The sequence below is a fragment of the Cotesia glomerata genome, linkage group LG3 (assembly GCF_020080835.1).
Source record: "Cotesia glomerata isolate CgM1 linkage group LG3, MPM_Cglom_v2.3, whole genome shotgun sequence".
Taxonomy (NCBI): domain Eukaryota; kingdom Metazoa; phylum Arthropoda; class Insecta; order Hymenoptera; family Braconidae; genus Cotesia; species Cotesia glomerata.
Genome location: NC_058160.1, coordinates 19,056,418 through 19,074,816, shown reverse-complemented (window position 1 = coordinate 19,074,816; position 18,399 = coordinate 19,056,418). Strand labels below are relative to the sequence as shown.

Below are 18,399 nucleotides of genomic sequence, written 5' to 3'. Positions count from 1 at the left end.
GGTGCTGTTTGTGTACGGAATCGTATCGTTTGCTCCTGTATATTACTATCATATTATATTAATTATTAAAATAATAATAAATTTCTGTATTAATTATTAATAATCATAAATTTCTGTATACGTTATTACGTTCTATAGTATGATACAGCCGTATTGTATCTATCTATAATTAATCCCGTTCTACATAGTACGTTCGCGTGCTATAGTTAATTGCGTGCTATAGTAAAACCTGCTCTTTTCTCATCAAAAAATATCCAGGATCTAAAAAACGGCGTTGCTATAGTTTCTGCTAGTGAATTTATCGAATTTTAATTAAAAAAATAATGACTAGTGGACTATAAATTAATTAAATTAGCAATTCACACCATATAGAATACATATTTATTATCAATTGCATCAAACAGTCAGTTAAGGTGGTTTAATAATTTTCAAACCTCACAAAACCGTTCTGCTTACGGTAAACACATTCGGTAGTCTGGCGCTCTGTTTACAACGGGATTTTTGAACGGACCTTGGCGCCAGATTCTACCGAATCTGTGGATTAACTTCTTGTTATTCAAACAAAATCCTATTTAAAATCCTTTTAAAATAAGAGAGAGTTCAGCAATAGGCCTACCTGAGGTCGATCGATCATCTAACGAGGCCATCAGCGTGAAGTTTTAAAATTATAAAATTATATAAAAAACATTTAACTCGAAAAACCCCAAAAATCCAGAACGTTACAAATGAAAATCTTAATATGGCAAGATATTTAATTTCAAATTCAAAATGTGATGTTCCGTCGTGGTTAAATTAACGTTTTTATTTGTTTTAAAATAATACGAATTTTTATGAATTTTAAAGTATATTCTTTTAGAAAGTAAAATTTACAGCAGACACTAATAATGAGAAAACGCATTGTGTTTCGTCTGGTCTATCTAAAAAATTTCCCATCATTAGACAGATCCAATTTCTTTAAGAGATTAAAAATCCTAAATACATAAGTAAATGGGAGTTTTATTGCCCTCTACATTGACTATACTAGCAGTACCGACAAGAACTTTGGAAATTTTTAGCGTTTGAATAAAATAAACTTTTAAAATAAAATATTTTTAAGAACTGAAAATAATAATAAATTTCATTTTCATTTTCATTTATTCAACCAGTAGAGAAAAAAAAATACAGATCAATCTATTTACATGTACATAACTATATTACAATCTGTCCTATAGAGATGCAAAAGCACCTGTGCACAGGATTGGTATAATATTTATTAAGTCAAGACAGCGGATTTATATAAACTAAAGAGATAACAATTATAAGTTACTAGAATATTTAACATTACTAATTAAAGTTTTAAATTTTAGTGCCAAAATACAATTACTAGCCTTCATATATTTATAATCCATTTCAGTAGATTATTTTTGTTAGATTTCTTATCTCCTTTCAAACACTTTAAATTATTGGGTAGTTTATTAAAGTATTTAATAGCAGTGTATCTAGCACTCTTGCTAGCAATTTTTTTATTTATCTTTGGTAAGGGAATAGATCTATTTCTAGTATAAACACATACATTTTCATACTCAACTTTGCATTCATCATAAAACATTGACAATGAACTGATAGTATAGGTTTTACTTATATCGAGTACATTAGACATATTATCGCCTAATTAATTTATTATTTTTCTCTGATTTATCAAAATTGATTTTAGAATATTATTATATGCACTTCCCCACGCCGTTATTCCATAGTTAATAATGCTTTCTATAAGGGCATGATATATTATTTTTAACGTTTTCTTATTCATGAAACTACTTATCCTATGGAACAGAAAAATGAAGTATTTTAATTTTTTTAATAGCTCTTTTATCTGATAGTCCCATTTCATACGACTATCGATAATTAGACCTAGATATTTATAATATTGCACTCGTAGCAACATTTTATTATTGATATTCAGTTCAAATTCATTTGGTACACTGTCAAAATAACAACCAAAAGTTATGAAAGAGGACTTATCAATGTTGAGCGATAATTGATTACTACACAACCATAGATTTAAATTACTTAGCCAATAATTAAGTTTAGAACTGACGTCATTCCAATTTTTGCCAGAGCACAGTACCGCAGTGTCATCTGCGTATGAAATAAGGGATCCGTTCGGGATAACTTTGAAAATGTCATTGATATATAGAATAAATAACAGTGGTCCCAGGATAGTACCCTGGGGCACTCCTATTTTAACAAGCATCCTTTCACTTAATTTATCATTTATTTTTACACTTTGATATCTCTCGCTAAGATAACTTCTCATAAGCTCCAAAACACAACCCCTTATTCCATGTGCTTCTAATTTCTCAAGCAAAATTGAATGGTTAACTGTAACAAAGGCTTTTGCCAGATCCAGGAAAGCTATCGCAGTTGGGCAGTTTGTATCAAGATTTTTGTATACGTATTCAGTAACAAAGCTGATTGCATCGTTGGTACTTCTGCTCTTGACAAAACCGTACTGCCTATCAGATATAATTTTATGTTTGTTTACAAAGTTAATTAAGGGGGTATTCTGGTCTAGAAGCCTAAATTTTAGGCATTTTTCAAACTAACATAAAAAAAAAAATTAAGAACATTTTTATTATCGGTTTTTTTATATGATGTTTATTAACGTTTCAAGAATATAAAAAAATTGAAAAAAAACTGATAAATTGGACAAATTACAGGTCGGTGAAGTGGGGGCTACAAAAAAAACGGTGCACCCTGGTTGACATGATTCCAGCCCTTGTAGTGATCTGAAACAAAAAAATTTGAAAAATTCTCAATCTGTAAAGATGTCGCTATCGTGTTGACCTTAGTCAAGAAAAAAAAAAAAAATTCACAAAATGGCGTCGACATGAAATATCAATTTTTTTTTACCCCCTTTTTTTTGACCTTTTCGAATTTTTTAAAAATACTCCAAATTGAAATTTTTTAAAATCCAAGGCAGACGCGATAGAGAGATATATAAAGAAGATTCCCACTGAATTTCAAAAGAATCGGTCGGGTAGAACTTGAGATATCATGTCAACCACTTCAAAAAAAGTAGTTTTGAGAAAAACGCGTTTAAAGTTTGAGAAACAATTATAGTAGAATAACTCGTATAATAACATTCAATACTCACTTTGGATTAATCGGCGATTCCAGATCCATACATTGGGTCTTCCTCAACTTCATATTCGATGTTTTGTGAAGTTCTTCCAGCTAATCGAGCTGTTCTGCCTTCTTTGGAAGCAGCAGTAGCTCGTAGCTCAGAGCGCTCAATCCGAACTTCGTTACGTCTGATAGCAAATGAATGAGCTTCAGTACCAACGGTGATGCCCATAAGTTCCATCATTTTTAAGATGGGTAAATAACCTTCATTAAAAATGGCAACAGCTAAATAATTCGCAATTTGAATTGTTTGAGATCCAGCGTGAATATGCTTGGGAGCAAAAGTCCATATTAATGAATTGAGCGATTCATTGTTATTTTGAGTTTCGGATCCCAAACATCGATGTAGTAAATCGTCAGACGATAAACTGGTATAAATGGGCTCAATTACTTTCAGTACTTTTTCATACAGGGGGGGATGTTCGTGGACAAACTCTTCAAGAGTGTTCTCAGCTGAGGCTTGTTGCCATTTACACCAGCTTGACGAACCAGTTGGGCAGTACATGTGTTGTGGATTCTTATCGCTTGAACTTTTATGATAATAAGTAGCCCATATTTCATTCTTCATACTCTGCAAACAATCAGGATGCCGACGAATTGCCAGACCGTAGTATAAACTCAACTCATTGATTACTTTATCTGTCAATTTACCAGCTCCTCTGCCGCCAATACCACTATTGTCTTTTTTTGCTTTACGCAACCTGGAACCCATACGTTTCTGGACATGCCCAACACACTCTTTTTTTTCTACGACTGGATCATCATCATACGGGTTGATATCAAGAATACCTTTAAATGTCTTGGAGTCTCCATCTCCAATATATTTTATGTACTTTACCCCGTGCTTCTCGACCGATCTGTTGAACATCTCGACAACAGCATCTACCTCCATTTTCCCAGCACTTCCCCGATGATTGATGGCACATGAATCTTCATGTTCCTCATACCAATCTTGATAAGCTTGAGGATCAGATTTCTTCTTTTCTTTCCACAAGTTACAGCCTTGGCAAAAACTAGATTTTACGACAGTATCGATAACTTTTTTACTGTATTTACCAATAAGGGTTGTAACGCCAAAAAGTGAAGTAAACCCTCGCTTCTTCCAGGTGCCATCTCCAGAAACCGTCAAGTGTTTTGGATTTTCATTAGGCTCAAATTCTGATAATAATTCTTGCTCTTCTTTTACAGCTTTTGATATTAGCTGATCGTAAATTGCACTTGCGGCTGTATGTAAATTATCAAGACAACTGTAGTAAATACTGATACATAAACCTTTGCATATATCCATGACACTACAAAAAATATTTATTCCTTCTCTTCCTACTCCTAAAAGTCTCATAGCTGTAACGATCCGGCGATTAATTTCATAAGCTTTGTTCACCAACGGACATGATTGAATGTATCGAACATTTTCACAACTGCACTGTAATGTAATTTTAAATCCTAAACCGCGTGGTGCCGTTTGAGAAAATTTAATTTCTTCTTTGCAGGTAGCACACACAATAAAAGTTGAGAGAGTTTGAAAAACTGAGAAAAATTCCAGAAGACAGTTCCCAAGATTATTGTTAATAACTATTTCCTCATCTCCAAACTTTTAACTTTGCTGCGGAAGCACTCGTATAACTACAATCTTTTCAGCGATAAATTGATTTGATGAAAATCGTTTCTTCTTGTGCCTATCTGGACGACTACTGCTCCCCCGCGCACTTTTTCTATCCATTTTTAAGCAAATAAAAAAAACAAAATTTATTATTTCACAAAACTATCCACAGAGCACTTGTCTACTTCGCTTCAAGATTGAAACTAAACTGAACAGAATAATAAATGATAAACAATATCAACATTATAACTTTCGCATTGAACAGTTCCTGGTATATTTAGTATGTATATTCCTAGTATATTAAGTATGTATAAAGGTATATATAGAAGTATAAAAATATATATTGAATATATATGAAGGTTTATGTCGAAAACAAAAGAGTTTTTGGAAAGAACGAGTGCTCAAGTCTTCCAGGAACTGCCACTGTTTATTGTGTGATTCGCGACGATCGGCCGGCGTAGATGCTGCGTCACAAAATCGACTGTATCTTCGAAAATAATTCGAATTTTGAAAAATCCATTTAAGGACATATTTTTAAGGGTCTAAACTTTGAAAATATGCAAAAAAAAAAAAATCGATTTTTTCAAATTTCTAGACCAGAATACCCCCTTAATCTTTCATATACTATTTTTTCCATTATTTTAGCAACATTGGATATTAATGAAATTGGCTTATAGTTTGAAGGCTCAAATTTATCACCAGCTTTAAAAACTGGAATAATTTCCGCGGTTTTCAAAGCACTTGGCCAGATGCCTTTATTAAAACAGATATTAAATATATGTTCAAGCGGACCACTAATTTTTTTATTTAAACACTTTAAGACCTTACTATTGATACTATCAACTCCACCAGTTTTGATTTTTAAGTTATTAACAACTTTCTCAATTTCATCAGTGGATGTTGGCTTGAGAAAAATACTAAACTGGTTTAATTCATATGTTTTCTTTTGATATTTAATTTTATTATCTATTTTAGATGCCAATTCACATCCAATGTTGCTAAATATCTGCAATTTCTTTTTTATCAGTTATATTGTTATCTTCATTAACTAAATACTCAATATTACTCATTTTACCTTCTTTTTGACCTAAATTCATTCTAATAAAACCCCACATTTTTTTACTATCATTATTGAACTTTTTTACCTGAATCTTTATATAATTTTGTTTTGCATTTTTAATAACTTTATTTAATATCTTACAATAATTATTATATTCGGCCTTAAGAGCTGAATTACTCCTATCCTTATTCCAACATAAATATAGAAGTTCTTTCTTTTTGCATTATATGTATATTCCCTTTGTAACCCAGCTTTTCCTCATATTATTTGTATATTTATTGTTTTTATTCGTTACTCTATAAGAGTTTTTAACAAGAGATTGAATATTTTCTATAAGCATATTTATTGCAGTATTAGGTTCTTGTTCTCGTGATATAACGCTCCAATTTACCTGATCACTTATAAGACTCAATTTGTCATACTTGATGCTCTGCATAGGCAACCATTCTTTCACGTTTTTATTTATATTAATCGATACAAACAAAGAAAAATGGTCAGTGAAGGTCATTGTATGGCTGAATGATTTAATATTTTTAATGTCCAATTTAATATAAAAATTATCTATACAAGAGCCACCTTCGCCTGTAGGGTTAGGTCTTGTGACACAGTTAAAATATGGAATATAACCACAATTTAAGAAATTAGTTAGGAATCTATCAGCTATTTTATCCGGACTAATTAAATTTATATTAAAGTCACCAGCTATGACATGATTAGTACTTTTTTTGTTACTATTAATATAGCACTTGACAGCATCAACATATTCATTTTTGTTTATATCATGTGATCTATATGTTCCAGTCACTTTTATCACTTTACCTTTTTTATCTTTCATGACTATTGTTGTCGTATATGTTGTAGTCTTCAATTGCAAATAGTTTAAAACACTGAAGATTCCAAGTTTCACCACAAATGATAATGTCTGGCTTCACTATTAGCCTCATTAAAAGGCATTCTAGCCTCTCAAAGTTTGAATTTAGTCCTCTAACGTTTATGCTAACAATTGTTAAATCATCAAGGTTAAACTGTTTGTTTACATCGTTTAAATGTTAGAAATAAATTATTAAATAATGTTAAAATAACTAGGAAAATTATTTAAGTAATTATTGAAAGAAAATAATAATTTAAACAATAGAAAATATTTAAATAATTATTAAATAACAATAATTAAAGAATAACAATAATTACTTAAACAATAATATCGTAAGAATAGTAGCTAGTTATTGAAAATGGATATTATTAATGATAAACAATTAAATAAATAAATAAATTAGTAATAACTATAGTAAAATAAAAGATTTAGTTAAATAAGGAAACTATGTATTTGTGTGCACGTAAATGTACTTGCGAGTACACCAATACATAGATACACATATAAGTAAGAGAGAGAGGCATATCGTGCCCTCTGGGACCAAAGAAGGGAGTTCAAGCGAATATTTTCAGAAAACTCGGAAGAGAGGGTAGAATCTAAGTGAAATAGACAGCTAATTGGATACTTTTCCCCCAAATAGTAATTTGGAAACGCCCGAAAATTCGAGGCCCAGAAGATCTTCGTATGAACTCGCTCTCTCGTCATCTTGACCCCGAAGTGTGCGGATCGCCCAATTAGCTAGTGACTGGATTTCTCTCACGCAGCTTAATAGTTTTTTTTAATTTTGAGTCCTCGGTCTGAGCCTCTCGTTAGAACACACTCTCGTGCGGGAGTCTCGCCAGAGACTCCCATCGAGGAATCGTTAGTAAAAGATCTCCAGGTTTGAAGATCATGTAAATCTTAGTTAGTGGCCGGTATTTCTCCCACGTAAACTAAAAAGTGTAATTTTAACAGTAAAAGTAGAAGCTAGCGAAATTAAATGTTAAATAGAATAAAATAAAATTATACAGTGTGAGTGTGTGTCGACGACCAGGTATGATTAAATTCAATTTGTAACTTAAACCATGTAAACTTAATTTTTGTCAATATAAGTATTTAAAATTTTAAAATCAAAATCTGAAAATATTAATTACATAAAAAAAAAATTAACAAAAGACAACCGCACTGTTTTCCTACATCCTTCTGGGTTCCCAGTCTAATGGTTGAAAAATACCAGGACTAAAATAAATTTTAATAAATTATGTCCAAAATTTGGACGTAACAGTGATTTTTTGACGTGATAACGTCTTATAAATTGATGAATACCGACAGCGCTCACGAAAAAATGTAACGTTCCGCCTGAGCCTGTGTGTGCAAGCGAGAGCGCGCAACAACCGATAGAGAGGCACGATCAAACAAATGATAGAGAGGCCCAAGCGTTGGCTTGTGTCACATATATCTCTCTTTTCGCGTGACGTCAGAGCTAGCAGTTAGAACACCGGTCTATAACTAATTGTTCGTGATTATATTTAAACAAATTATTTAAATTAAATTTTCAAAAACTGTTAATAATATTTTAAAATTAAAAATTAATGTTTTTAACTAGTTTCAAAAAAATTTATGTCAAATAATATCAATTATATCAGATTATTATTGTTGATAATATTAATGATTGTTGATAAATAATATTAATTATAAATAAATAAATTAATAATAATTATCAACGATAAATTAATAATAAAATAATAATAAAAAATAATAAAATAATTAATATTAATTATAAATAATAATAATTATATCAATTATCAAATTATTGTATCAATTTTTAATTAACAATGTATCAACAAGTCCATTTTTTTGTTAAAATAATTTTTAAATATTCAAAATTTTTTAATTTTTAAATACAAAATAATGATAATTCAGTGATAATAATTCAATTCAATTCATAAAAGTATGCAATTTTCCATCAATAATTTTTTATGACGTTATCACGTAAAACTATCGTCCGTAAACCGACTTTACAGACAACCAATTTTTTTTTGTAATAAAATAAAGTTGTGTAATAAATTGAAATTTTAGAAAACCTAACTTAAATAAAACTGGAAAATGTCATTCTCGAGATTTCGATCCATCACTTAGTTCCCATAGACACTCTCGCAGAAATACGGACAGACTATCAAAATAACTTCTTAGCACCTCAAAATGTTAAGATATGAATGTCAAAATGTTAAGATATACAAAAATAAACATTCAATATTAAAAAGATAATGTCAGGAGGAAAGAAAAGTAAAAAATCACGCTCCAGATCGAGATCCAACGATAGGAAAAGACAGAGGACTGAGGAGAGGTTGGAGAAAATGGAAAACCAAATCTCTAACCTAACTTCACTACTTACACAAATGCTAGAAAAAAATCAGATGCTGATTCACTACAACTAGAAATCCAGCAACCTCCAGGTAAATAAAATAATAAAACATTAATCAACTATACGAGATTAATGCACTGATAAAATATTCAGCTTCTACACGAGGCGAATACATTGTCATATATACATACATGTACATGTACGTATACTTAAGTATATATATAACTGTCAATAAAAAAAAAAGTCCATATGACAAAAAGTCCATACGATAAAAAGTCTTACTCCTATAATATATACGTATTATATATATATATATATATATATATATATATATATATATATAATATATATATATATATATATATATATATATAAAATATTACCAATAAGGTACTTTAATAATAAATCAACAAATTCATAATTTCAGCTGAAACAACTCTTAATAAAGAAGTTGAAGACAAGGAAAATCTGCAACCACCAGAGAAAATAGACAACCAAACAACAACTGAGGTTATTGAGATCGGCACAACGGACCAAAATGAAGAAAAACCACTAAAAGATCTCTTCCTCGAGATGTTAGGGGAACATCCTAATTCTAGGAAGGAAATTTCCTTAAAATTTAACGAAGAATTAAAAATTCGCTGGCAAAAATGGTTACAGGAAGGCTATCCAGAAAGTAATAAGAAAGCAATCCTAGAGACTCATCCCAGAAAAGATAATTTTTACACGGAGGCACCAAAAATTAATCTCGAAATTAGTCCGGTGATGACTGAGATTGCGGTGAAATGAGACGAGCACTCCGTAGAAACTCAAAATTGCATCGGCTCAGCAATCTCAGCGCTGGGTGCAGCGGTCTCAATGATCATAGAGGAACTAGAAGATGGAATAGACCAAGAAGTCCTAGTAAAGTACCTCTGTGATTCGGGAAAGCTACTGACGGATGTCTTCCATCAACTCTCCCTGGCCAGGAGAGCTTACATAACTCCATTGATGAATAAATCAATCAAGCCAACTGTTGATGCTACTAAAGCTGATGACCGGCTTGAAACGGGGATCCACCGCTCTCTTGGTCGCCTCTTAATTTATTTAAGGCGCCACTGGATTTTTCCCACAGTATCTAGAAACTGGCCCAGAACATGGAGTGAACACTCAGGGTCGTAAGAGATTGTCAGGAAGGAAACAGAAATTATAACAAGAAATTCATTTTTACAATCCATTTTATTTAACCAACCCTTAATACACAATAAAACCCCTTACAAAATAATTAAATGAAACTAATCCCGATGATATCCTCTTATGGAGCGTCCTATCACGGTTTCTATCATAGTGTCTATTCCCGAACAGTACCCTCATATGGAGCGTCTATACCGCGATTTCTATCTTACTACCGTTGTACCCCAAATCCGGCGTCTATACAACGGCTTCTAAGTGCGCCCAGGAAGCAGAGGAGGATACCATGTATCCCTAGGCTACACTGCAATAATATTTTCTATTCCACACACACCCACAATATTTATTTAAAATACTTATGCCTATTGCACCCCCACCTGGGCGTCTATGCAAAGGACTCTAAGTGTGCCCAGGAAGCAGAGGAGGATACCATGAATCCCTAGGCAACACTACAATACTTAACACTAACCCACTCACACTATTAATTAAATTTCCAAACACACTAAATATTTCCCCGGACTTTACAGATTAAAATTTATATATTTATTTTCCAATTTAACAAAATTAATTTCCCAAAATTAAATGAAATCCGATTTAATACCTAGATCCATTTATTTCATTCATTAATTTGCTAAATCCGAGTTCCTAACTTGTTTCATAAATCCTAATCCAATTCCAAATTTCAAATTAAAATCATTAACTAATTTATTACCGTGGTCTTAATAATACAACAATAAATATTTAATTACAAGAGGTCTTCGTATCTTGAATTAATAGATTAAAATCTAATGACAGAGGTCTTAATAATCTGCCAACAATGTTGGTTAAATCCGAGATTTACGAAATTTTATTCTTATTGAATTTACTTAATTTATTTTATAAGTTGTTGTGTTAAATTATTTTACTTTGGATAATTTATTTTACCAGAATTTGTCAATTATTTATTTAGTTGTTCTCCGAATATTTCTAATTTGTGTCCAGATTATTTTATTTAATTAAGAACTTAATTTGTTATCAACTAAAATTCATCAATTGATTTTATGTAATTAATTTTTACTAAACTGTTTTACTTGTCATTCAATAATCGAGTTTTATTTTCTCTACATTATTTTATTTTACGTTCTATTGTGTTGCACGAAAAACTTAGCATTTATTTTATTTTATTTTATTCGAGGATTATTTTCTGCCTAGCAACACAGTACGATTTTAGTCTCGACCTTGAGTGTCCTCTACCCAGCGCTTCACGCGGGACAAGATGGCTGACGCTCTCGCTCGGTCTTGCGTCTCTGTCGCAAGTTTTTGGTGTAATTTTTTCTCTGACGAATTTTTACAAGTTTTATTTTCTACTTTTAATTAACAAATTTACACGAACAATTTTCTAGCAATTTTGACTGATTCTAAATTTATTGCAAATGATTTTATTTTAAACAATTAAATTTTATTATAAATTACTTTCCCGAATTTAATAAATTTTACTTCAAATGATTTTTACTAAAGTTCCTCTAAAACATTTTACTGATTTTATTTTAAGCAATTAATTAAATAAATCCGACCAACTCGATTATCAACGACATTTTGTTCTACATGGCACCGAAGTCATGAAATGACCAACCGAAATTATTCCTGGTAAAGTCAGTCCAAACTCTGCCTACGTAGTTAATTAACAATCCGAAATAATTCCTGGTTTTGTTAATTAACTATTTAGTAATTATTCCTGGCTTGCTTTTAACTTCATTTTTAATTTTATTCTGGACTTTTCTTAATTTCATTCTGAATTTTATTTTTAATAAATTCTTAATAACCTCCTAAAGAATATTCTAAACAATATTTTAAATAATACTTTAAATAATATCCCAAAGAATATTCCAAGTAAATTCTAATAAATAAATTTCAATATAATAATTAAGTAAATTCTACGACATAATACTTAAACTAATAATTGTGACCGAACGTGAAATGGCGATGACCTTCAGCCGACTTTAATGCCTGGCTGATACCGCATCACCAAGAGATTATGGAGACATTTTATTTGTACCTGGAGTTTTTCTTTACGACGCTAATGAACTCCCTCGAGGAGATACAACTTCTTGTCGTCGTTGCTGGTACAAGTCCCTCCTTGGTGGATGAATCTACTTGGCGGCGAGACCCAGGTCACCGTCACTCGTTCCTCGAATACTTTACAAAATCTGTAACCGCAAATAAGCATTAGAAATTATCACTAATTAAAATCAATTTACGCAAGCTGGCAGAAGGCCTAGCAAGCAATAAATTAATTGATTTGTATCGCTTCGTTCCACTGTATCTTGAGCGAAATAAAAATAATTACCTGTGCTTTGATGTTTGTTAACTTTTGTGCGACCGTTAGATTTGACTGTTCGGTCACAATGAATCTTCTCAGCTTTGTCGGTGCGTTTCTTTCTTCGCTCCGTCTTCTCCACTCACTCTCCTCGCCGACGTTTAATCTCATGGACTTACTCACTAGCTTATAGCTAGAGGTGCGAGTGCTTCGGAGCACAGCGCCCTGGGGGATCAGTCGATAACTAACTCACGCGGATTGGAGACCTTCTCTGGGTAAAGAAGGCCCCGTGTACTCCGTTACAGGCTATACGGGAAAAAATTTGCAGAGACAGTCAAAGAAGCAAAAGATATTGAAAAAGCATGCGTTAACATAAAATCTGTCCCTAAAACGCCAGCTTTAAAGTCGAGGGACCAGGGAAACTCGAAATACCCACCTGCAAGGGGCAAGTAGGTGGGGAACTAAACCAAGAAGATATTAAAGTTTATAAGGGGGGCCCTCGCCCAGGTCTGTGACCTCCTCGGGACGACTCCACTTAACACTTGGCACCAAAACGGCGCCATCAAGAGTAAATAAAGATGTTGAGAACTCAGCCTCTTGGTGCTGAGTTCCCTACCAAGCTAGCTCGACCAGGGCGTGGGAAAATCACTTTCCTGATCACAAGAAAATGTATTGAGAGTGAGAGAGGTGGACTGCAGGGATAAGAGATAGGTTATAATTAACAACTGGTTTATTCACTCGACACAAACAACGAGTACACTTTACAATTGATCTAATTAATGAAAATATTCACAATAAAATAATGACTTGACATCTCCAAGACTCAATATCAAAATTCACTGACTCTATAATTATAATTCACTTATTAAGTAAATATAAATCTCACATAAAGAAACGTACTCGACGATATGCCTGCTGACTGCTGGATGAACAACTCGACGGTGAATGGACGCAAGTACGGAATTCCTGTAGTTGAAGTTGACCAATCCACGAGGTAGTACGGCACCGACTTCCTGGCCTCCTGGCCAACCCGAGAACGCCTCATAGACCATTCTAACAGGACCTGGTCTCGGTCTTCCGTTCTCCAATAAGGATGGACGCCTGTCTACCCGCTCAACCATCGCCGACGCGTCCCAAGTGTTGTACGTATAGGCAACGACGTCCTAGAGTCAATCAACTCGTTTGGCTGCCGATGACCGAAGAGAGCGAGCTTACTCCTGCTCTTCCCAAAGTGCTCTCCTACCACCTCCACTCAGTCCCAAATTGTAGCTCTCGCGCTAAAACAGAGTTTGCCGAAGCAACACAGCGCGGCCAGATAACTTGTTCACGTATACATTTTACCTTGCCGGCCATCGAGTGCACTGGTCTACAAGTCCAAGTATGACGTTGTAATTTAATCTGAAACCTTCCGGTTACAAGTTCAAGCCCAGGACCCAAAAATCCAGCTACAACTCAACCAAGCCCTCGAGCAGGTCGTCGAGCCACTACACAGCGCGGAAAAAATAGACGAGGTAAGCATATCAACCGGTCGGCTAAAAGACTTCTATAAAGAATGGGAACAAATAACCAGCGATAAGTTCATACTCCAATGTATAAAAGGGTATAAAGGGTATAAAATACCCTTCAGGGAGACCCCAGTACAAACTACGCTACCAACTGAACAAAGCTGGTCAAAAAGCGAACTTATTAAAATTAATTCGGAAATCAACAAGCTCCTAACCAAAAAGGCAATACGGTTCAATCTATTGCAAAAGATTGGAAAGACAAAAATACCTTGCCTTAATCCTCAGTGATGATGATTACGAGGGAAAAGTCCATATGAGTAAATCGATATTAGACGAACTAATCTGGTGGGAAAAAACTGCTCTATCTGCTGCTAACCCGATAAGAACCCAAAAATTTAAACTAGAAATATCTACAGATGCATCTTTGACTGGGTGGGGTGCACATTGCAATGGTAATAGCGCGCAGGACTTCTGGACAAAAGAGGAAACAAAGTATAGTATTAATTACCTTGAACTTCTCGCTACTTATTTTGGATTATAATGCTTCGCAAACGCATTAGTTAATTGCGAAGTCCTACTTCGAATAGACAACACGTCCGCTATATCGTACATTAACAGAACTGGGGGCATCCAATACCCCCATCTAAATGAACTGACGAGAAAAATTTGGCAATGGTGCGAAAGAAGGAAAATCTGGATTTATGCATCCTATATACCATCAGCACAAAATACTGAAGCTGATAAAGCATCAAGAATAACAAACATAGACACTGAGTGGGAACTATGCAACAGAGCATTTGAAAAAATAAATCAAGAGTCTGGACCTTTTACCATTGACTTATTTTCGTCAAGGTTAAACAAAAAATGCCCACGTTTCTGTTCACGGTTCCCAGACCCAGAAGCTATGACAGTTTATGCCTTCACAACAGTGTGGACTAATGAAAGGATATATTGTAACAGGGTAATTTACCCTGTATCGGTAAAACCGATCACGCATGATAATTATTCGACGCAGCACTGGCGCGTCTCGGTCTTCGGGACCCATTAGCGTTAAGTGGGGGTAAGTCTGAGGTTTCTTGGCTGATCGCGTAGCTGCGGTGAGTTAAAAGTAGTGCAGTGCTCAGTTCAACAACATCAGCAACCAAAAAGTCCAAGAAGGAAGCCAGTTTTGAGCAAAGAGTTTCCTCAGCACAAATTTAACCAGGTATTGAGACTTTCACATTTTGATGAGCCAAGGGGGTCGTATACCCGGCTCATCAATTTTACTACTTCTCATTATTAATTAAATTTTGATAATTCAATTGTTTATAATAATTAATTACTTTAATTGATTTGATTCGTTAGCATTGTGAGCATTCCTCTTGGAGGATTTTATACCCGAGGAATGTTCTAGACCTCTTGGGTTTAGGAGTCGTGAGAAATTAAATTATTGATTCGGCCAGTTAATAATCATTAACATCCTAGATTGGCTTAAATAAATTCATTTTTTATTAATAAAATATTAATTAATTTCTGAACACCGAGAATAATTCCAATCAGCAGCTCACGATCGGGCAAGCGCCGCTCGTATACCCGAGGTCAAGGCTTGCTACGCACTAACGAACATCGGCGTCCATTTTGAGCGCGCAAGTTCCTGGCAATTATTTTACGCGATAATTTATTAGTAAGAACAATTGAATTATTATTATTTAATATTAATTGTTACAAGAAAGTATTATTTATTTAATATAATTTATTGAGAATTGGCTACTGAACTTCGACGCAATTAAGATTGGATACCCGTGGATAATTTTTCGTGAATTTATTTTACATTAAGATAGTTTGTTTTATTAATTATTTATAAATCGAAAAATTCCACGTGGTCATTTATACATTAAACTATTGAAAATTAAAATTATTATTTTATTGGAATTATTTATAAAAATATTTAACGGCGTGGATTAAATCCCAGAAAAGTAGTTAGAATTTTATAAAGAAATATTCTTAAGAATTTATTCAAAATTTAAGAAATAAAATTTACGAGTTGAAATTGGATTAAAATTTATGCGTCGATATTGTTCCTAAAAATTTATTTTAAGTTGAGTATTAAACTCGTAGATAATTTGGAATAAATTCAAGCATCGGTTTTTAGTGTAGATTTTTTTGAGAATTAAATTATTAGTTGTGAAAATGGTTTACGATTTATTTGCGAGCTAATGACTGAAAATTTTAGTAAAAATTAATGTTGTAATTTTTGGAGTTTAATTTTATAAGTCAAAAATAAAAGTTAAGTAGAGCCAGTGTGTGTGTGTGAGCGGGTTATGTGTGTGAAGATCGTGCGGGATATGTGTGTGTGAGTGTGTACATTCTCTACTTGTTGATGTTTTGCCGAGTAGAGTAGTTCAGACAGTCTAAGAGCGTGAGGGTCCGGTGGACAGCGCGACTTAGTTAGAAACTGCGGTATAGACGCTCCATAAGAGGGTACCGTCAGGATTAAGAATTTTGATAGAGCGTGAGGGTCCGGTGGACAGCGCGACTTAGTTAGAAACTGCGGTATAGACGCTCCATAAGAGGGTACCGTCAGGATTAAGAATTTTGATAGAGCGTGAGGGTCCGGTGGACAGCGCAACTTAGTTAGAAACTGCGGTATAGACGCTCCATAAGAGGGTACTGTAGGATTAAGAATTTTTGTAACGATCTCTACTTGTTGATGTTTTGCCCCCGGGCATTTTTGCTTCAGCAATATTGCAAGCAACAAATTGCAATCTGCAGATTGACATATAAATTTTACCTATTTGTTCGTTGCGGATTACAAAGTAATTAAAAATCCGAACAAAAACAGTTTCACTGTAAAAAAAGTCGCGCCAAGTCCACGTTCATAAGACTATTAGGAAAAAAAAATTTTTTTTTTTCTTTACAAAAAGATACAAAATAAAAAAATTAAAAAATCTAAGTAACCGATATGATTGTTTATGATTTTCGGAAATTAAAAAAAATTTTATTGTAAATTTAAAAATTAAAAAAAAATTTTAGAACGTATTTAGTGTGCGTGGTTGCAAAATATTTTACTTTTAATGAAATTCGTAAAATCTATTTACTAGGACTTTAAAAAATTGAAATACACAATGACGCACACCAAGTACGTTCTAAAAATTTTTTAATTTTTAAATTTACAATAAAATTTTTTAATTTCCGAAAATCATAAACAATCATATCGGTTACTTAGATTTTTTATTTTTTATTTTGTATTTGTAAAGAAAAAAAATTTTTTTCCTAATAGTCTTATGAACGTGGACTTGGCGCGACTTTTTACAGTGAAACTGTTTTTGTTCGGATTTTAGTATTTTTGTAATTATAATGAAAATTTACAATTGATAACAACTTAAATCTCGTGTTGACTGCATTTTTTACTGCAAACTATCCCCTTGAAGCTACAGTTTATGTAGATGTAATTCCAGTGCACCCTGGCGGCCATAGATGCAAGCTACGAATCACTTTTTTTTACTGTAGTTGCGTGTCTATAGGAAGGATTACTACACATATTCATTTTATCTAGTCTGTGGCGCTGATATTCCCCATCGAAAAAAAGTCAGCATCGAAATTTCTGGGCTTACTATAGTTTGTGCTGATAAAATTTAATAATTTTAAGTGAATTAAGTGTTATAATTGATTATAATTAATTAATATCAGTAAAATAAAGTATAAATTACTTTTATAATATATCATTTTGGAAAAAGGAGAACCATATAATTAAATAAAATTTTGCATTCTCGAAATACCGTTCTGCTTACAGTAAACACAGTCGGTAGTCTGGCGCTCCGTTTACAACGGGATTTTTGAACGGAACTTGGCGCCAGATTCTACCGAATCTGTGGATTAATTTCTCATCATTGAAGAGGTTAAGTTGACAGTGGTTTCCGTGTGCAGTGGGCTGCTAGCCAAATTAGCATCAGTTGATGTCAACTCTCACTTGAAGTTTACCAGATTTCGAAAACATCATCTATTTGATGACAACTCTGTTGGTAAATTGTTATCAATTTGACCCTGGGCATCCAACAGTAACAGTTAGAGAACTTATAAAAGATCTACAGTGTGTGCAACAAGTGACAACTTGTCAGTAAAGTTTTATCAAATTATCTCTGAGCATCAAATTGTTACGGCTTGAGAATTTGCAAAGTACCAATAGTGTGTGTACTAAGAAGGATGCTGAGTCAATTGCTTCAATTAGTTCAGATCTTTCGAATTTGAAAGAATCACGAAAATCTGATTTGGAGTTAATTTCTAAAAGACTATCAAAAGTAGAGAAATCAGCTCTTGTATCGTCTGTTCCTCAGCAAGTTTTAGGTAGCACTTCTGAACTGGTGATTTCAGGTATCCTTGATATAGTTGCAAATAATTTAACATCAGGT

The 18,399-nt window shown here is 33.1% G+C and overlaps 1 protein-coding gene across 1 annotated transcript; it reads right to left on the bottom strand.

Moving 5' to 3' along the window:
- Nucleotides 1–2,683: 2,683 nt before the first annotated feature.
- On the bottom strand, nucleotides 2,684–4,663 carry LOC123261528. The gene is made up of 2 exons (XM_044723174.1): nucleotides 3,137–4,663; nucleotides 2,684–2,768 (listed from the first exon to the last, which is right to left on the bottom strand). The coding sequence occupies exon 1, from the start codon at nucleotides 4,502–4,504 to the stop codon at nucleotides 3,143–3,145; it is 1,362 nt and encodes a 453-aa protein (XP_044579109.1). The 5' UTR covers nucleotides 4,505–4,663; the 3' UTR covers nucleotides 2,684–2,768; nucleotides 3,137–3,142.
- Nucleotides 4,664–18,399: the final 13,736 nt, after the last annotated feature.